The sequence below is a fragment of the Oculina patagonica genome, chromosome 4 (assembly GCF_052425735.1).
Source record: "Oculina patagonica isolate OP01 chromosome 4, crgOcupat, whole genome shotgun sequence".
Classification (NCBI taxonomy): Eukaryota; Metazoa; Cnidaria; class Anthozoa; order Scleractinia; family Oculinidae; genus Oculina; species Oculina patagonica.
In genome coordinates, this window is record NC_135761.1 from 55,933,611 (window position 1) to 55,955,075 (window position 21,465).

General features: G+C 35.9%; 2 protein-coding genes across 4 annotated transcripts in view; one reads left to right on the forward strand and one right to left on the reverse strand.

Moving 5' to 3' along the window:
• LOC144650741 (PH and SEC7 domain-containing protein 1-like) overlaps positions 1 to 7,809 on the forward strand; it is a 28,456-nt gene extending 20,647 nt beyond the window's left edge. For 2 of the 3 annotated variants that reach the window (XM_078510489.1, XM_078510491.1), the window contains 5 exons: positions 845 to 896; positions 1,489 to 1,518; positions 2,229 to 2,303; positions 2,761 to 2,796; positions 2,891 to 3,227. In XM_078510489.1, coding sequence (XP_078366615.1) covers positions 845 to 896; positions 1,489 to 1,518; positions 2,229 to 2,303; positions 2,761 to 2,796; positions 2,891 to 3,097 — 400 coding nt within the window. In that variant the 3' untranslated portion in view covers positions 3,098 to 3,227. Of the gene's footprint in view, positions 1 to 844; positions 897 to 1,488; positions 1,519 to 2,228; positions 2,304 to 2,760; positions 2,797 to 2,890; positions 3,228 to 5,781 lie in introns of those variants that run through there. The other variant, XM_078510490.1, reaches the window with a different exon arrangement.
• A 298-nt stretch (positions 7,810 to 8,107) lies between these two features.
• On the reverse strand, positions 8,108 to 21,453 carry LOC144650753 (STAM-binding protein-like). The gene is made up of 11 exons (XM_078510503.1): positions 21,290 to 21,453; positions 20,158 to 20,222; positions 19,967 to 20,042; positions 19,709 to 19,810; positions 18,852 to 19,186; positions 18,627 to 18,670; positions 18,038 to 18,162; positions 16,881 to 17,018; positions 10,838 to 10,950; positions 10,179 to 10,281; positions 8,108 to 9,551 (listed from the first exon to the last, which is right to left on the reverse strand). The coding sequence occupies exons 1-11, from the start codon at positions 21,413 to 21,415 to the stop codon at positions 9,483 to 9,485; spliced, it is 1,296 nt and encodes a 431-aa protein (XP_078366629.1). The 5' UTR covers positions 21,416 to 21,453; the 3' UTR covers positions 8,108 to 9,482.
• Between the last annotated feature and the right edge of the window lie 12 nt (positions 21,454 to 21,465).

Here is a 21,465-nt window from a genome sequence, read left to right on the forward strand (position 1 = left end):
CTCAAAGCATTGTCTTCACGAATAAAACTTAAACAAAACAGTGCAATTTTATTCACCTGAGTTTGCGAAGCTTGCTACAAAGTGAGTGAAAACACTGCATCAATCAACGAAAGTCGTAAACAAAGTTTCCGAAGAGCTTTTTTTTTGTTTACAACTTCTTCAATCTAACATACTCCTTTCCACTATTTCGTTCATACTTCATGGCCGTGTTTTCTTTTCGAATTTCAGCATAAATGACAAAGAATTGCATCTAGCTCATGGCGATGAATATCTGATAGATTTCTTGCTTTCCTTCGCTGCACTTACGTTCACCCAAGTTTTGCTCTTAGTTTTTGCTTCTTAGTGTAGCTAGCTCCTCCTCTGACAACGTAGAAAATTTCTCTTTGTTGTAACTATTGCTGGAAAGCTCAAAAGGAATGGAAAAACGTAGCAAACTTGCCTTAAAAATTCCGCCATTGTCGACTAACAATGTGACAAGTTTACCGGGTTGACGCTATGCTTAATGCTAATTGGCTGATATCCGTCACATGTCGCTTTTCCTTCGATTTGATTGGCTGAGACAAAACTGTCCAATTTTTCTTAAATTGGACAGTTTGTGCATTTTACCTAAAAGTCCTATTCGAAACTATCCAAATTTAATCCCAAATTGGACAGTTCTCAGAAATTAAGGAAAAATAGCTACGCTGACATTATAGGATTACTGACAGCTATATAATTAAGAGTATAACACAGTGCAACAGGAAAAAGTACAGCATCTTAGATGTAGCATCTGTACATAATTTAAAGATCTGTAACAGTTAACTGTGAAGTGATGTTTGTTTTTTTTTTTCTTTTTTTTTTCCAGCAAAAAGTTTCAGCGTCCAGTTCTTCCATTTTCCCGTTCTCAGTTGTCTCTTGTAAGTTTCATTTTCTTCTTTACTTCATTGTTAAATTGATGAACAATTTGAACCCCTTGAAGCAAATACCTTCAGACCATGTATATTTGTCCAGGAAAAAAGTGACAGGGAAGTGAGGAAACTTTTAAGGAGGCTCTCCAATAAATCCCCCCCCCCCCCCCCCCCCAAGAATAAAAATACACTGTATAAAATTGGTACTTAATTATAAGTTGGCTTTGGTTTTTATCTGCTGAGCTCTAACTGGTTGGAAATAAAAATAATTGTGAAACATGCTTCAATCAAGAACAAAATGCTGAAAGCAAATGTGCAAAGAAATGCCAGTAGCATTTTAATGTACTTTTTCATGTTGGTCTTTGTTCTACATGTCATTGGTTGACATTGCTTATTGATTTTGCTTTTACGTGTGTCAGATTGCTGACTAGATATTGGTTTTAATAACATAGTCATTCATGAATTGCTTTTAGAGTCCTCTAACATTAAAACTATTTCATCATTTGCTTCCTTATATCTCTTTTGGGAGAATAGGGCCTTTTAAAACTATTTAGTAGCCAAGGGTAAAATATTTTTGAATGTGTCCCATTGAATTCAACAGATGAAACAGCTGGAACATCATGAATCCAAGGTAAGAGAGTCATATTCTTACTGAAAGATTTGCATTTTAAAGTGTTTGTAACTCTTACTTGTACAGTAAAAACCCACGTATAAGATTCAACAAGTGGATTAAGAACACCCAGGCCTGATTTTAGGAAATAAAGTACCATTTATATAAGAACACATTCAACCTGAAAAATGAAAGTTGTTCTTATATGGAAAAATATCAAAGATCAACCTGAAAAATGAAAGTTGTTCTTATATGGAAAAATATCAAAGATCAACACTACTTTTCATTGCACACATAATAGTTCCACCCCAATTACAGTACAGTATTGCCTTGATTTATCAATTTTATTAAAATTAAAATACAATTGTGTGCATATAATATTGATTTCATCTATTGGTAGCCTAGTATGTTCCTTATTTTAAGAACACTTAAGAACACTTACAGGCTGATTTTGCAGATTATAACCCTTAATATAAGAACCAAATCAGATCAGGCTGAACCGCCAAAATAGGTGTTCTTATACGCGGGGTTTTACTGTACTTGTGAATTATAAGTTAATTATTCCAGTGTCCACTAAATTAATTTTCTATAGACTGTACTGAGTTTACAGATCTTAGATCTTTCTTGAAATGGGAAGGTCTCTCTTGACAGTCATTGACTCAAGTTGTAAATAATTATCTTTAGCATCTGTCAAGACATTGAAGATCAAAAATGTGTTTTCTACTTTCCAGAGTAAAGAGGCAGAGGAGCAACTCATTGAAAGTTTACAAAGTAAACCAAAGAATGGCTCAGCTAGAGAACAAGAGGTACTTACAGGTCTTTGGGTTATTCAAAAATTATTGTTGATGTAACCTTAGATGAGTGTTCATAAAAGATACCTCAGTTCTTTTGTATGTTTACAAAGCTTGGCAAAATGAGAACAAGTGTTACAGAGAGTCAAAGATAATAAATAATATTGAGATGGGATGAGAGTTGCAGAGGGTTTTTTCTTTACCACTCTTCAGGCATGACCCTAAATAAGACAAAAGTCTTAAGTTTCAAATTTGCAGTGTGTAAGAGAGTTTCGGACTAAACAGGAGTTTGACCTCTTGACAAGTCGTATCCTTATATTTAAGACTAAGGTCTTCAAACATAGTTAGGCTTGATTTCTGCTGCTCTCTTGAGTGGGTTCATTTTGCTGAACAGTGGTTGGTAACTGAAACTACCTCTAGAGTGTTTAGAGCTGGTTTGCTATTTGGTTTTAAAACTTCATTTTGTTTTTAGGAGTGGCAAGAAAAACATGAGTTCCTGGAGCATGAGGTGAGTACTTTCAAGAGCAAATTCTTTAATTTCTAAAAACACCTTTGACGTATCAAAAATTCAGACATTCAAGCTTTTGTATTTTTCCCCTTAGTACAAAAGATACAAGACGTACGTGAACATTCTGCACGGATCAAAGCTGGAGAGTAAATTACGAGACAAGCCACGTGGTTCTGGCAGGTCGGTTGACTCTATCATGTTACAGATGAAGCGCTGTAGCTCCCTTGGGGATTTAGATATTTCTAGTGGATACAAAGGGAGGAATGTACGAGAAAGCTACTTTATGGCAATTTACAAGTGATAAGAAACAGATCATAGAACTCCCCAAAAAAAAATGCTTGAGTCAGTTAGCTGTACCGTAAAATTCCGGTTATAAGCCCCCCCGGTTATAGGCCCATCAACCTGGAAACAAAAAAATACATCCGGTTATAAGCCCCCCCCCCCCCCCCAGATATAAGCCCCCCTCTACCAGACAGTACTGAACAGGGCAAAATGTTGCTTAGTTGTGCGTTTTTAACTAAAAAACGTATTTCAATCAACACTCCTGAGACTCGTTTCGAAACATTTTTTCCTTCCGCTTATAAGCCCTCCCGAATATAAGCCCCTCTGCTTATAAGCCCACCCAAAAACCCTTACGAAGTTGTATAAGCCCAGGGCTTATAACCGGAATTCTACGGTACGTTCCAAGATTTGGCAACAGGAACTGTGTATGGTCCCTGTTAACGTTTGGTCCTTCTTTCCAGAAATTGTCAAGGAATGCTCTAAGATGCTGTTTATTCCTCACTGCAAGGACAAAATTAATACACCTGCAACCCTCCAAGTTTAGACTATTTAGTCGCCATGACGACTAAATTGGAACCGAAGACACCTGCCTGGCAACTAAAACTGAGAAGTAGGATTAAAAGCGTTTGCAACTAAAATTTTTCCTTGGTGACCAAACTTGAGCAGTCAGTGGCGGCTGGCCAAATGGCCACTAAGGCAATTTAAAATAAACTTGGAGGGTTGACCTGGCCAGGTGGTTTTGGAACATTAATTTTAATAATGGAGAAACTATTGAAAATACAGCTGACTTGAGTCAAGCAATTTTTGTTCATTGAAAATTTTGTAATGTAAGAATGATATAGAATATTTCAATCAAAGATTTAAATTATGGAAATCTATTTATTATGAAGATTCCATCAATTGAAAATTTATTGAAACTGACAAATGGTAGATTCTCAAACATTTTTCATACATGTATGTAATGTGTGTACATTGAATTTCGTATGTTTTATAAATAGCCTTTTATAGCATTGGTTAAATTGTCATTGTGACATTTGATGTATTTAGTTTAGAGTAAACTGACCAAATATTTTGTAGTCAGAGTAAAATAAAAACTGTCAGTACCGGTAATTACTTGTCAGATAAAATTTATTGCTTGTTAGATAAAATTTATTACATAGAACTTAGAGTAAAATTTAAATGTGTGTAATTTGCCTTATAAAGCTTTTTGTTGATCACATTTCTTGTACAGTGGCTTTGTTGTATTGCACTGACCATTTTGTGGATACCATGCTGTTTTTTACAGTTGAAATAGTTTGCCGTGCTTTGTCATGAATTGTTGAATTTCACATTCATTTGACACTAATACCAGAGTAGATAAAAATGTGATAAAACAAACATTAAATTAATAATTATAAACAAAATAATAATAGAAATAGCTTAGGAAATACTTCAGAAGGGTTAATGTTTCACTTTTTAATCTAACTGTAGAACATTATATTATAAGTTTAGACTACAGCACATGTATGCTAAGTCATTTTTTCACAAACACAACAAAGTTTCTTCATTTTTCTGTCATTTCCTCCACGTACATGCACGTTTCATCAGAATTGGAAATTGACTGTCTTGGAAGTGCCATGTGCTGTGTAAATGTATTCACAGTGATTGAAATCACGTTAGAACAACTACCGGCATACATTAATACAACAGCTATTATAATTATAATAATGGTTAATATACTATACTTGCTTCTAATATCAGCTGTTCCACAACTAACAAATCTATAACTGTTATAAAACATGTTATTGTCATTTAGGTTTTAAAATCAATATATAAAATCCTGTTCCACAACTAACAGATCTATAACTTTTTTTGATGTGTTATTGTGAGTCATTTACGGTTAATCAATATAAAAGATTATGTTACCCCTGTTCATGCTTTCTATTTAGTTCTCCTTAAATTTCTTGCTTGATCAATGCAGATAAATAAAGAAGGCATTAAAATGCTTTTAACCTCCTTCCAGTGGCACATTTCTTGGGCAACTGATGAAGTTCTGTTTGATGAAGAGCTGTGACTGACCAGCAATGTTCCAAATCACTTTTCAATCATGTTACGAAAGCCAGTTTTTACAGCAAAACGTTACCTAACAAACTTAATCTTTCTTGGTAAACTACTCATTTTTAATTTGTTAATTTAAAGTGCTTAAAAATTGTTACATTAACTTTATTAACATTATATTAATTACAATTAGCATAGGCTAGGGCTTTGAAATGAGCTTATACAACATACATCATGTTATGAAGGATAAGTGTGTTGTTTTGCATTTGGTATTGTCATTAATGAGATATGGAAAAGCAACTCTGATTGCAGATTAAAGCTCCTGCACGAAGAATCAGGAATTTTGAAGAGAGGATAAACTCAGACTAAAAACAGGGTGGGCAGGGCACCATGATGACTTAGCATTTTCGGATGGCTTGCTAAAGTGAAACAAGTTACAAAAGCGCCCTTTCTTTTCCATCTACACCCTATAGCCAATTTGGAGGATTGTTTAGCCCCGACAGTAAGATTTGACTGGGAGGAATGTCATTAATGACGCCACCTCAGCGGAATATACACATATTAATTAATTTTAATGACTTTGCATTAATTAATATTTTCAGAACTAACTACTTCTATAACCACTATCTTTCTTCTTTCTCACATCTGTGCTCCTCTTAATTCTAGTTCAGTCACCTGTGGCTGGTAACAATAGCAATGAAGATGATGATTCTCTCTCCCTGGACAAGAAACATCATTCATGCATACTCCAACCAACTGTTAACAGACAGGACAGACTTTGACAGACACGACTGACTTCTCTCAATGACCAAAACTACAGTATAAATGTGCAGAGTTTCAAGAAAATGCAGTGCAGCCCTGGTTTTAATAAACCTGCTTTTTTCGAAGATTTGATTAAATGTGTGAGATATTTTTTTATATTATTTGCAAACCTCTTAAATAACCAACTTATGTTTTCGAATCAAAAATTAATGATTGTTATAGCTCAAGTGTCTGGTTGTTTCAAAGCAATGTATCTGTTTTAGTATCTTGTTAAGGGAGGTCCTTCTTAACTACAGATCTAGAGCAGTTGTTAAGAAATTTGAAGTGTTCGGCAATGCTAAACGGTACATTTTTAGCGAGGAGGACAACTGAATTGAAAAAATTGATATTGCACTTGCTTAACTAGTGCCAGTCCCAAACCGCACGCTAAAATTTGAAATTCCTAAAACTTTTGAGAGAAAAGTAAAGTTCTGATTTTTTTCAAAGAATTAGAGATAACATATCTTTCTTCATAATCCTTCCTATGGAATTACCATTTAAATGACAGAAAGGAACACTACTAAAGAAAGTCCAAAAATACAAGTCTTTATTACACCATAACTTAAATAATTATGCAAATTTTATAAAAACCATATGGACGTTCTTTATCTGTTGACACTATTTTTAATTCTTATACTAAACACCCTTTCAATTTTAGGTTTTTTTTCTATTCTAGTCATGTGACTAGTCAAATATGGCTGTGTTTTGAAACTTTTGAAGGACTCTTCATTAGAACTAAGTTGTGCAAAAATCTCATCCATAGGAGGTTCGGTTTCCAAAATTTGATGGTAAGAAATCTTTCTTAGCAACAAATTGGTAGTTAAGAAGGACCCCCCCTTAACTGTAGATCACAAGCTTCCGATAGCTTACCTATGAACTGAATGTAAAGAAGTCTACTGTTCCTGTATCTAGTCAGATACTTGATACGAACCATCATCAGCTGCACTTTATAGGATGAATTCTCATGTTCATTTGTCCAGTTGTAAGTTTAGAAATATAAATTTGACTGTTTGGTTCAAAAGTATTTGTTAGACACTGAACTTCATAAGTGTTTGTAACTAATATACAGTAGGTCAAAATGTCCAGAACAGCATTGTCAAACTGATGTTGTGCTGTGAGTTGGAGAGGCAGTTTCCAAAAATAGTCAAGTGCAACAAAATTTATCCTCAGAGACCCAGGGGCAGTTGGTCGGGAAGTGGTGAGGTAAACTCGGCAAAAATCAGAACGACAAAACTTTTCAGTGAGGCCTTCTCAAAAACTTTCCTTCTTCCGATTTTTGCCTGGTTTACTTAACTTTACTCCGACTAAATGACCCTGGGTCTCCAAGGATGCATAAAACTCTGATAAATCTTGGATGCAAAAATTATTCTAGTAAAATAATAAGCGTTCCGGAAAATAAATTCGTGGGCTTATATTTGCTTTCAACTCTTAAAGAACCATACATTTTCTTGATTATGCAGCTCTCTGTTGTTGAGATTTTGTATTTTTTGTTATTTTTTAAATACAATATTTCAGACTTCTGACGGTCAGCTGAAGTTTTTTAGATGCCAAGTGCCTTTCAAATGTAACCTGGACCATTTTGAAAGACAAAAGTCCTAATAATTAGTCTGTCTGAAGATAAGTTGGCTCACCAAAAGGTCAAGCCTTTCAAACAGAAAATAAGCCCAAGGTTTATTATTGGAATTTTACAGGTATTTGTAAATTTCTGTGTTGTTCACAGAATTTGCTGGGTCACACCTTTTTTTAAGTAGACCCATTAACTCTGAACAAAACCAGGCTTCAGGGGTACAGTGCTTTAGAATTTTATTTATTTTTTCAATGATTGGAAATAACAATTTAAGGAATTGATTGCCATGTACTATAATAATATGTTGGTTAACTAAAATCTTCGACACTATTTTTGAACTCTAGTGAGTCTTGAATGTTAGCAATATTTCAGAGAGAAATAGGAAAAATTGTTATAGTCTATTTAGTAGACCCATTCAATTTGTTTGCAGACATTTGCAATTTTTTTATATTGTTATTTATTAAAAGTTATAATGATAGAATCTTTACAATTTATAGTAGACTTGTAAATTAGGTGTACATGTAGGTCTGGCAGTAGATTTACAGCATAACTGTTAAGCTTTAAAGTGCAAACAAGAATTGCAAAATTATTAAAAAATATATATATATTGACGAAAAACAGTCATTGTTTGTAAGACTACTTTTATTTCCAGAATTATTTTAGTATGGCAACAAGTCAGCTATCTGTCACCCCCTACTCCCTTTTCTACTTCAGTTGAGAAAACCTTGTAGTTTTACCCTTCTTTTTTCACAATTCTGAATGAGTGATATTTTGCAACATCTAATTGTTGCAAAATTTGGAAAAATTTGGTTAACATTTCCATTATTAAATAAGGAAATTGTTTCTGATACTCATACATACAGATAGGTTGTACACTTTCCCTAACATCTTTGAAAATATCCGACTCCTGTTGAAGTCTCGTATTTTTTTTTTTTTTTGCATCATATTTTTGTTCAAAATTTTTCTTTTTTGCAATTGTTTGATTGATAACCGGTATCACTCATAAGTAGATCCAATCTGCTGTTTGCACCTTATACTGTGTGATTTATGTCGTAAATCAACAAATCTGAACTTTTTTTAGAAAATAACCTTTCTAAGTTTACCAAAAGTATTCCACTCATTTGTCACAATTGCATTGTGAACGGTGTGTGAGAAATGCAGACTGCAGAATGGCGCTCCAGTTTCTTGTTAGCCTGAAAAACGCTTTGGTTAGCCTGTTTACGGTTAGCTCTCAATAATGGTCATGGTGACATGATATACAGTGGAACCCCGTTAAAACGGACACCAAGGGGACATGCCAAATTGTCCGTATTAACGGGGTGTCCGTATTAAGCGGGGTCTCAGAAAAAAGTCACGGACACACGTTTTATCGATATACAAGAAATAAAACGCATTTCAACAGCAACCGAACGTGTTCTATAAAGTTTCCTTTGTAACTAAAACTAACCGTAACCGTTCTTAAAAAGTCTTTTCTGAAAGAGTCGGTAATTTAACTTTGCACAAACGCTGTTAGCTTGCGACACAACCAGGCGGACCGACAAAACCTTTGCAAGTCACGCTTTTAAGCTACTCTTTGTAATAAAATCGTTTTAACTCGTTGAATTTTGTCATTATTTGACCAGGGTAACGTTAGCAAATAACCGCGACAATGAAAATTGACAGTGCAGAGATAAACAGTGTCTGTATAGCGGGGTTGACAATGTACAAGAGTTTGTCATTGGGGACACGGAGAAGTGTCCGTTGTCCGTATTAACGGGTGTCCGTATTAAGCGGGTTAATTTAAGAGAAAATGTATGAGGTTTTCATCGGGACCAACGAAGCTGTCCGTAATACCGGGGTGTCCGTATTAAGCGGGTGTCCGTAAAGCGGGGTTCCACTGTATACTCAAAAAGTCTGCTGGTCTGCAGTCTGCACTTGTTGCACAACACATAACAAAAAGCTTGATAACCCTTGTTTGAGTTTTTTTGGCTATAATTCATTTAATAAGGACTTATCAATTTTAATTTTTAAATCTTAAATCTATGACATCAACTCTAGCAACCTTGTCCCAAACTATATGTGAACTTTCCTGAAAGAAAGAAAAACAGAAAATTAAAACAAAAAGTCTTCCCAAAGAGGAGAAAGGAAATAGCAAATACTGAGGGGAAGTTGCTAATGATGAATACGTGGGAAAAGTGCCATGCTCCAGCTTAGGGACCGGTCATAATTTATGTAGAGGGGGGAGGGGGAGAGAAAAAAAGAAGGGGGGGTTAAGGCTATTTCAGAGTGGCAAGAGGGGGGTGGGGCTAAAAAAATTTATAAAGAAGTTTAGGGGAGGATCAGCAGTTTGAGGTGGGTAAAACAGTCAAATAGAAGAGTGCAAACACTATAAGTGAAACAGTGATGCTAAATTGTACAATTTTATCCTATTTCTATTGTTTCTTTTGTTTAAACTCCACTATTATGTACAACTTTAGTGATTTTTTATTTTACAGAAATACTGTTTGCACTCTAAACTCCATTGTTATCTCAAATTTTAGTTAAATAAAGAATTCAGACCTATCTTCTTTAATTTAGTTACTAAATTAAGCTCACGCTTTTAATCCTTCTTCTTAAGTTTAGCTCCAAAATTTCAGTAACCATGGTGACTAAAATGGTCTTAACTTGGAGGGTTATAATACTTGATAAGCTTGATTGTGCTGTAGGTTAGGCTTACCTCGTATAAAGGAGGTTCTTTGGGATGTGGGTGAAATCCTGGCTTTCTACAATTCAAAATAAACTGAAGCCCATAATCCGGAGTGAGTGAAAACACACCAGTCCTACAAATAAACAAGACACTTTCATCAGTAAAATATTTTATTGTAAATATGTACATATGTATAAAAATAATTAGCATGTATTTACCATGTAACAGTACTGGTGTTGGGAATACATGTAAAAGTATAATAGACCATTATTTTTGGAAGTGATATTTGACACCAGGACCCAGTTTCTCAAAGGATGGATAATGCTATCCACCAAATAAATTGTTATCCAGTGGATAAGTGTTGACAAAACAAAGTATGCTATACATTGTCAATGGATGGCGAATGGTGTTTTGTCAACACTCAGCTACTGGATAGATTTATCCACCTTTTGAACAACTGGGGCCAGAAGTTTATGATATAAACTTGTGCTAACATGAGTACTTTTATAAAGTATGTGCCACAAGTAGGATGACTTGAAACCATGTTAATTTTTTGGCATTCTGAATACATGAAAATACATACATGTATACACATACCAAAAACAATGAAAGCGCTCTTGAACAACATCGAAGACAGGAAGTGCCTTGCATGCACAGGCCACTAGAAGGCGTAATAAAATATTACTTACTCGCTAAACTTTGGAGCACAGACAATAGCAATTGCTTCAGGCATAATCAGTTGATAACTGCAATGAGTGTGTAGATCAACACTGGACATAAAGCTGGTCTGTGATGGGTGGGTCTGGAAGAAAAAACTTCAACATTTAGGGGTTTCATTAAGCAAAGGGCTGGCTGCCGGGCAAATGGCATTGCTGTGAAGCAGACTGAATTTGCCCAGCTGTTTTTAACATCTGGACCAACTTCAGTTTACCAAAGAGAGTAGGGTTCTTACTGGTGCTTTCCCAGGGCGCAAAACCCTGATGCCACCAGCTCCAAACCATATAGTCCATGAGCCAATTCGTAAAAAGTGGCTGGAAAAGCAATTTCGTAGCACCCACAACCGAACAAAGTTTCCTTGGTACCAAATTAAAGCTAAGGGCCTAGTGTTTTATATTCAACTTGTTTCCAGCCGCGAAAATGGAGCTTAAAGGAAAAAACGAGAGGTTTTTATCAGGGTGTGGGTGGGGATAACTTTAGAACATTCAGGTCGGTATATTATAACAAGGCCCATATCTCCCACCTCATTACACCAAACTTTACTAAACTTGGAGGGATTAAACAATCGATCATACTCTTTAACATAAGATGCTTTGTAATTAATTAACTGTCACCATAGAGACGGTTGCTAAGGCCTAAATAATAAAACGATGACACTTCAAATCCTGAGTTTCAGAATGGAAGTTATATGGTCACGCTTTTAATAAAAGTTGTTATAGCGCAATGAAAGCTATAATTGGAAGAAATGTACAAACTTAACTTCTCCCCGAGTTAAAAATCCCTCAGTTAGCAAATATTTCCTTGCATTTTGAGACATTTAGTACCTTAGCAACCATTTGTTTACATGTAGACTTTTGAACAGCTGGGACGTAAAAGTAGTACGATGAGCTGAAATATAGCAGTATTTCAAAAATTATTGCTGTTTGGGTGATCAGTGGTCATAATAAAAATTAAAAATATGGTTGTATCTTACCTTTAAAATGTTAAAATTAAATTTTTGGCCACGTTTCTGTTGCCTTCCTCAGAATGAAATTACTTAAAGAATAAATTTATAATTTTAAAACTTCTGACGGTCCCTAAGGGAAACACTTAGTGGCAAATACGCTTTAGGGAAAGACTGGCGTTCATTAACAGCTTCGGTGTTTACTGTGGAATCCAAAGATTTTAAAAATAACGCCTCGTTCCAGTATTTCTACAAAGTTTGGATGAATGTCATATCCAGTGGTCTCCGAGTGCTGTTTTATGGCAGACTTGATTTTTAACTTGATTTTCAACCTTGTAATTAGTTTTATTTGAGGACCTCTCTGAAAACGACATCATGTGAGGGGAGCCTCCTCTTGAAAGTTTTTTTTTATTCTTTTTAGACTCATTATTGCCTCGAGTGCCAGGGTAGTGCTCTGCCCCTCTAGAGTTCCAGGATATTTGACTTTCACTAATGTATACAAAAGGACACGATTTGCATTCCACTTTATATACGATGCCAGTAACTTGGTTGTCATGTGGCTGTTCATTGGGTTTTCTGAGAACATCACCAAAATCATCCAATTCGCTGATTTTGTAACCAATCGCACGATTAAAAAAGTAACACGAGAGCATGATCTTCAAAACTCATTTTTTTATGGGTGACTGTGGAGTATAGTAAAATGTTATATTGTACATTATAAACAGAGAATTACGATTGCAAAAGTTCCCAATGTTTTTTTTACGTTATTCTGTATCTGTGGTTTCTGTGGTTGGTACGTATACTAATTATCAATACTTTATTATGTATATATATTTTTTTTTTTTTATTATTATGTAATTATCTAATGAGATAATTGCTGATTATTTTTGAATAAGATAACACAATTTTTGCAGCATCAATAGTGCATGCCATTTGCACAATGTTCGAGTATCATTTTCTTAACTGTGTGTTTCATTTCGAGGGTTTCGAGTGCCCTTGCTGTTGTTTATAAGCTTTGAATATTTTGTATGTACAATGTAGCGTCTTGAACCATATTGCCTGCTGCACAGTGGCTCTACTGTTGTACACAATAATGACTGAACTAAATATTCCTCAAGGAAAACGTGCTCGATCAGTCAATGGTAGTAAACCAAACTCAGTGAGGTAAATGCCATTGCCACGTTAGAAATGTTAATGGCAATCTGTGTATCTTTAACAATAAGACATATAGAAGTCATTTTAAACCTGTGCAAATCAGGAAAGATGGAGTTTTTAGAGTAATGGAAGGATGTTAGAGCGAAGGTCCTAAGGGAGGATATCACAAGAGGTGCTATTGGCCATGCACAAATAAAGACCACGCGACAAGAGCTGATAGAAAAAAAGTGAAACTCTCCTCTTAACCAGCAGCACACGAGGAAGTGACCAATGAGCCCGTGCAAAAGCGCGTCTGTCAATCTAGTATCTTGGTAACAAATCCTGACAAATGCCACCCTCGACACCCTCACCAAACTGAGGCTGTAAACGTTTACAAATGCAGTGAAATTCAAAGCCGCGGAGACAGGAGGCAGGGATGTAATGCTCAAGGCAGACAGAAATCTCATCGCCAGACTTCTTGTTATTGGTCAGACTCCAGATGAGAATCGCAAGGTATATCAGAGACTTGTTTGCACACCAACTAGGCGCGCTACCTTGGTCTTTAGCAGCACTTTATAATGGATCACTGCTGGCAAAGACAAACAAAGCCGTTTTGTCTAAGCTGCTGGATAAAAATGTTCCTTCACTACTTTCTACCTTTGTTATCATTAATGCCGTGGCTGTGATTCAGGTAATGACACATGTGCCAGACAATTTCAGTGCATATAGTGCTATTAGCCGGGCATCAGTACCCTGTAATTTCAATCAAAAATGCTGAAAGAAGCAAGCGCAGTCGGGATGGACAGACTGTGGAGATTAGTAGCTCACAGCAACGTTGAATTGCTCACGACAATGGCCGGAAGACATTTCTGACCACTGGGAAGACTTGCCTGCTTCATTTCCTTGCTTGTGAATGAGCAAGACATTCGTATTCTCACAAGCTAGAAGGACGTGTTGTGTACGTCACAGATGGCTCCTTGGGTACAAGACTTACGGGAAGCGATGGTCGTGTGTTGTCAACGGCAGTCCCAGAGCTTTATACCGAGCAGGAAGAACTGGGATGTGTTTGCACGTTCTGGATGCATTCACAATGGTCATCGACAATTGAGTATTTACTCTTCTGATGCAGACGTGAAAGTGCTGGCAAGCCATTATCAAACCAGCAAGAATTGCCATCGTAAGTACGACTCAGAATCATTCTCGAATCATGGACATTTCCAGTGTCTGCAATCAGTTAGGGGAAGTAGTATGCAAAGTGCTTCCAGGCCTTCATGCACTGACTGGCTGCGATTCGGTTAGTGCCTTCTCCGGCAAACGGAAAATGAAAGCTTTTAAGCTAGTTAAGGAAATAACAAACTACGAGAACTAGTTCTTCCCTTTGGCCACGATAATGTACATGTGAGGGACGAACATGCAGCAGATGTTGAAGAACTTGTGTACTTTTTGTATGGAAAGGCAGGGAAAGATGTTAATCAAGTTAGATACCACTTATTCTGCAAAATAAAGAATCACAGTCGCACCACCTCCCGCCACTAAATGTCTGCCCTCAAGAAACATATACAGCAACCTTACAGGCTTATATTTGGAGAAATGCTTTGGAGGCAAACCCGACAGCCCATAATTCAGTTGGTAACGGATGATATATAAAAGGACCAGGAACTGAATATTGATTAGACAGACCAAGCTCTAGCACCTGAGGCGGTGATGGAGCTGGTTTGTTGTGGCTGCAAGGTACAGTGCCGGAGTCGGCGCTGATCCTGGACAAGAAGTCGTATGCTTTGCAGAGATGCATGTCTTTGCGAGGACAGTAGTTGCACCAACTGGTCAAGCAAGGAGGACATAGACGGGGATAAGAGCGAACCCGAAGAACTGACTTTTAATTAGTTAATACCTAGAATTAATATGTGTAGAAAAACACATTTTTTTAGAATTTGCGACTCCATTGCCATTGGAAAGTTTGAAATTTTCTTTTTTATGTTTTTTTTTCAAATACTTTAATTTCAATGAGTTTAGGAACATATATGAACACAAAACTGAGACGGGTTTGTGAAGTTGATATACCAGCTATTCGTGAAGTACAGTATACTCCGACCATTGCGAATGGTAATAAAGAACAACGTTTTCAATACCCTTGCCTAGCAATCATTGCCATAATGACATAACTGGTACAAAAATGACCACATTTCATTCTAGCACAATATATTTCACTCCTTTTATTTCATAACCATTGTACTTGCTGGATATAACCGTGCAGTGTGCTTGACAGTGTGCATACTGTACACAAAGGCCTGCATGTAAACAAATGGTTGCTAAGGTATTAAATACCTCAAAATGCAAGAAAATACTTGCTAATTCCGAAATTCTTCACCTGGAGAGTAGTTTAGTTTGTACATTGCTTCCTATTTTAAACCTTTATTGCGCTAATACAGCTTTTATTAAAAACGCAGCCATTTAACTTTCATTCTGAAACTCAGGATTTGAAGTGTCGTTGTTTCATTAAATAGGCCTTAGCAACGGCCTCTATGGCGTTCGCTAATTCATTAAATAGCATCTCATATTATAGAGTATGATCGATTGTTTAACTCATCCAAATTTAATGAATATCGGTGTAACGATGTTATAGATATCAGCATTGTTATATAACACCGATCTAATGTTTCAAATTTATCCCCACCCACCCCCTGTTACAAACACCTCATTTTCTTCGTTAAGCTCCATTTTCACAGCTGGAAACAAGTTGAATATAAAACACTAGGCCCTGAGCTTTCATTTGGTACCAATGAAACTTTGTTCGGTTGGGGGTGCTACGGAAATAGATTTTTGAGGTCCTGGCTCATGGACTAATAATGAATCCTCTCAAACATTCATTTAAATTTTGATGCAAATGACAATGGGGAACCTTAAAGGAGCTTGTCACGGACAACGCACCTTGAAAAAATTGGCAAGTTTTTTCAAGTTTCTTATTTGTAATCGGTCTTTATCTTCGTTAGTCAAACGCATCCTTGGTTATGTTCAGGTTTGAAAACTACTGTTTTGAGATTTCCTCAATTTGAGTGTAATCAAAGAATTACTTACAATATTTTGACACTGCTCTTTTAAAGCTGTGAATGGTAAACATTTACAGGAATGTTTTGGGTTACTACCAAATATAATCAGTGACAACAACTTTGATGAAAAAATAAGCCGCAAACCCTGAATAATTTAGTCTGTAAGCAACTCCAAAAAACATTCCTTCTGGTATTCAATATTTTCATTATCACAGACAGAAAAAAAATTCTTGAATCAGTGTTGTTTTCTTTAAAATTATTCACTGTTTTCCAGGATCTTTTCCGAGGTTAAGAATATTTGGTGGCAATTTTCTTATTCTTATAATTATTTTAAATTGTCAGCTGAGAAATTAATATGGATCCTTTTCATAAATATAGTGCATACCATAAAATTCCGGTTATAAGCCCCCCGGTTATAGGCCTATCTACGTGGAAACAAAAAAATACATCCGATTTTACGCCCCCCCCTGGATATAAGCCTCCCTCTGTCGGATGACAGTACTGAACAGGGCTAAATGTTGCTTTATTATGCATTTTTAACTAAAAAACGCATTTCGATCAACACTTCCGTGGCCCGTTTTGGAACGTTTTTTTTTTATTCTGCTTATAGGCCCTCCTGGATATAAGCCCCTCCACTTATAAGCCCACCCAAATACCCTTATAAAGTTGTATAAGCCCAGGGCTTATAACAGGAATTAAATTACGGTATTTTATTTTCTTTAAAAAAAGAGGAATTCAGTTCTGATGGAGCTTCTAGTGGTTCCACTTCACCTCTGATTGGTGGCAATTCAAGAGTATTTTATGTGTTGAATTGCCACCAATCAGAAAAATTGCAGAAATATTTCTGCAATCCAACCTCTGACCAAGAGCTACAATGTGTAGTGTACTCACATGTATCCAGCCCAGTGTAATAAGGTCGTGGGAATCTTGAATTTCAAACAGTTCTTCTTCACTCAAAGTTGTACAGGAATCTGAAGTTGAAGTTTGCTTTGGAATCAGTAGATGAGTGATACAGAACATATTGTTTTGCTGATAAATGAAGGAAAAAGAGAAATGTTTGTAATTAGTTTTTTGTTTTAACTAACCTAGAAAATGCACATGTTATTTACAAAAAAAAATTACAAAATTTACTGTTGGTCAACCAAGTGATACAATTGGCTTCAACATTATGTACAATATATACAAACTAAATCGAGATTTAGAGTGGAATCACAATTTCTTAAACCCTAGATTTCTTGAACTTGCTGATTACTCAAACTGAAAACTTGTTATTTCCCTTTGCAACACTTCGGAAAAAATTGATGAGATACAGTCGACTCCCGATAACTCAAACCCTTGCTACATGTAACTCGAACCTCACACTAACTCGAACCAAAATCCTTTTCCCCTGGATTTCTGTCATACATTTACTGTAATTTAACCCTCGGTAACTCGAACCCTCAATAACTCGAACCTCCCGCCAACTCGAACCAATTTTCATTTTCCTTCAGGACATTTTCCATATAATTTTACCCTCGATAACTAGAACCATGTCTATCAATATGTGACAAGTCAAAACAAACAGTGTACTGTAGTCCAAAAACGTACACGAGTCGCATAAACTCTGCAGTTGTAGCCTATAGTATGTTCTCTTTAAAACCTGCAACTGATTATCTTTGTTTGTTTTACGTTATGTTACGTTCTGATTTATACAGTGATTAACAAAATATTAAATGTTTTTTCTTTTTTTCGGCTTCTCTATACTCTAATTTAATTTGTTTAAAATGTACACTGGTGTACACTGTATGAATAGAAAAGCAGTAAACACCGTTTTTTCCTTATTTCCATCCATTTGTTTTCATCTCCCAATAACTCGAACTCCAACTCGAACCATTTTCAATTTCCCTTGAAGGTTTGAGTTATCAGGAAGCAACTGTAGATGCTTTCTACCGCTTCTGCATTTCTTGTTGTAAAAAATCCAGGATTGGTGATTGCCGCACATTTTGGGTGAAAGTGGCCCTTAACAACTGTTTAAACTGAATAACTTTACCAACAATAGTGCTACTCACAAGGCGACCTGCTAGAATGCCACAAGTCTCAAGGTTCTTTCTTGTGTTGTCTGATGCAAGTCGTAGAAAATGACTTACAAGCTCTCCAGGAACGTGGATCTTTCTAAGACCATTTGCAGATGTATCTATAGGTAACACGAAAAAAGAAAAGTTTTCATTGACTTTTAACCTGAAAAGACCAAGATGCACCAAAATGACTCATTATTCAAGGGAGGGGCAATAATTAATTGAGGTGGGTGATTGTTCACTAAAAGTTACATTGTATTATAGCGATATATAGTTTTGTTATCCATTTAATCATCATTATAATTATACATGTGTTCTCAATTTGGTTTCTATGACTTATTTCTGTGTGTCAAGTCATTCCTATCCTAGTTGTAAATTATGAATTTGACTGGGTTGGGGTGAAAGAAAGTAGAAGTACACATGTAGAGAAGGGGAGGGGGGGGGGCAATTATTCAAGGAAGGCATTAAATTGAGTGGCAGCCATTATTTAAGGCGAAATTGGTTCTTTAATTTTATTTGTTAAAAAACTTTTATTCCTCAAGATGGAAACTATGATTTACCGGTAAGTAAAACACATACCAACCTGCTGACATGACTGGTTTAGTTGACCTGTCAACTGAAGGGGTACTAGAAAAAAACAACATTCCAAAATGTTATACACCCATAATGGCAATTGCTTGGCAAGAGCATAGTTGTGTGATTACAAGATTTTATATAAATCAGCAGGACATGGTGTCCATGAAAATGATAAGAAACTCCCATTTTGATTTTATTTTTAAAAACACTTAATCAAAATCCTTTATTTTACCTTGGAGTTGGCACAGAGTACAGCGAGGAGTAGCTAGGTGGTGGCGGCATTGTACTTTGTGTTGTCTGTCCACCTTCATTTGGAGCACCATGTTCACGTTGATTATTTCCCACAGTTGAATCATCAGTGACTGATGGTTCATAATGTGAGGTGGGCGGGGCAGGATAGTCTCCAATCAGTGGTGGCGCACTAGGAATGACACTTGGTATTTCAGTGTGAGGTGTAGAGATGCTATTCTGGTGTTGCGCCATTCTTTGGGCTTCCTGATCTCTTCGTGCTTTTTCTTCAGCTTCCCTTCTCTCACGCTCTTTCCTTTTGGCTTCTTCCTCTTCTTTCTTAGAACAGAAGTACAAAAGAGCTATGTTGCAACTTTTTTGTGTACACACTTTCAAATTGACGAAAACCTTAAAATACTATCTTTCTAAGGTCAAAATAGAAGCTGCTGTCAGTTATGAGGATGTCAGTTAGAAGGATGGTTATGACTGAGGAAGATTTACAACTAACTCGCAAAAGACCATTTTCTTCAACGTGCCACGTGTGTGTCACAAGGAAGTTTTTTTTCTAGTGTGCGACCATTGGTATAAAAACTATTAACAACCACTCACAAACTATACCTGTCTGGCCTTCCAATGCTTTGCAAAACAATTTAAGATTCAGTTTACTTTATTTAAACTTTTGGGTACTTTTTTATGTTGAATTACAAATTAAAGATCACTATGATTATGAGACAAGGCAATTTAAATGATAGTGATGCTGAGCCTGCTTTTTGTTTAATCATGATGAACACAATTTCACACACACATGCATGCACACACATATACAACATGGAAGAAAAAATTGTCTGACTGTCCTATTACCTTTCTGGCCTCTTCAGCCAGTAACTGCTGGTATTCCTGTTGATATTTTTCCTTTAAAACTCCTTTAAGTTCCTCTGCCATGCTGAATACCCTTCTGAGGCTCTATTGATCACATGAGATGGATACACACTATTACTTTCTTGAGGGATTGCTGGTTGTGGTTTTATACTTATCATCATACATTTTATTGTTAATTAAATACAGTGTAACATCATGATCATATAGTATATGGGCTGGTACAATTCTGTTGGATTATACCTTTTTGTTGACTGCTTTATCTGCTGGTGCTGCCTTGGCATATTCTGGGTGTGAAGGAAGTTTCTCCACAAACAACCTAATGAGACATCATTAAAATATCATATAGTGATTTTAAAAGAAAAAAGTCTTTTTAGAGCCTCGTCACATGGCTCAAGTTTTCATGGAACTAAAGGTTTTGATGCTCTACTTACGTGATGAATTTTGAATATAGAATAAATGCACTTTCCAAATTCCCTTCATCATGGTAAATCTTTGCCTAGGTTTGGAATGGAATAGGAAACATAAGTTAATAATATTATAATTTGTACAATAATACACCAAGCATTTAGTGGTTTTCCAGATAAATTATACCTTTCACATTTTGGGGCTAGGAAAACACTAAATACGGGATTTATTATTGCAAAATTTTTAGTGGGCACTTTATGATATTGCCCACATTTTGCATCTTCTTTTCACCTTACATGATTCTCTATGAAATATACATTTAAATAATTAATAATTAATACATGTACATTTATTTGTTTTATTGTGGTTTTCAGTGATATGCAAACTCTGAAATTCAATCCTCATTCAACGGTTCACTTTTTACTGCTGTCAATCATTTAAGCTGACCTTTCGGGAAACAGAAATGCACTTGAACCCATTGGTACATGTACATTTCGATTCATTTTGTTTGTTTCTGTTTTTCATGGTCTGTTGGCTGTCACCATAATAATAATTGATGGCAGCGAAAACGGAAAACTGCAATAATATTAGAAATGAATTAGAGAGAAACTAAGAAAAAAAGATTTTTAGTTCGTAGTGGTTAGCAGATCTACAATGGAATTGCAAGAGTGCAGGCTTCCAGATGATATTTCTTTTTTTTTAAATTTAAGGTACAATTAACAAGATGTATATGTACGTCACAAAGTCCAAGCAGACAAAAATACTCATTTACAGTCGCTTTTGAGTTTTTATGGAAGCAACGAAGCTCCCAAAGAGAAGAAAGAATGCGTATTTAAATACAGCTTTGTTCATCTCTTTATTTAGCAGATGACATCACCATACATCTTCACAGAAAAAGAGGCGAAGTACTAAAAGCTTTTGGTACCTTTTATTTGCAATCCTTAAATCTTAGACTATTTATGAAAATTGAACAATCACAAGAATTGAGTTGTACGACAATCTAGATGTGAGTAACAGTTCTAATCGACGTTCCGAACGTACAGTATACCGAATGTTGACTTTCATGAATCATGTCAGCAAAAACTGTTATGACAAGTTTCGACACAAAGTTTTAGGTTACTTTATACTAAGTTGCATGCACAAATGAGTAATACTTACCATTCGTTCCATTTCGACACCTGATCTAAAATATTTCTTGGGTGCTATGCTATTATCAACCTCTACTTGACCGGCAAACTGCACAAGTTTTCGAACTCTTTCTGCGGGATCTCGCTCGTCCGCCATCTTTGATGTTTTTCTTTCTACTTCTATCCAGTCCCCCTCGGTCACATTGA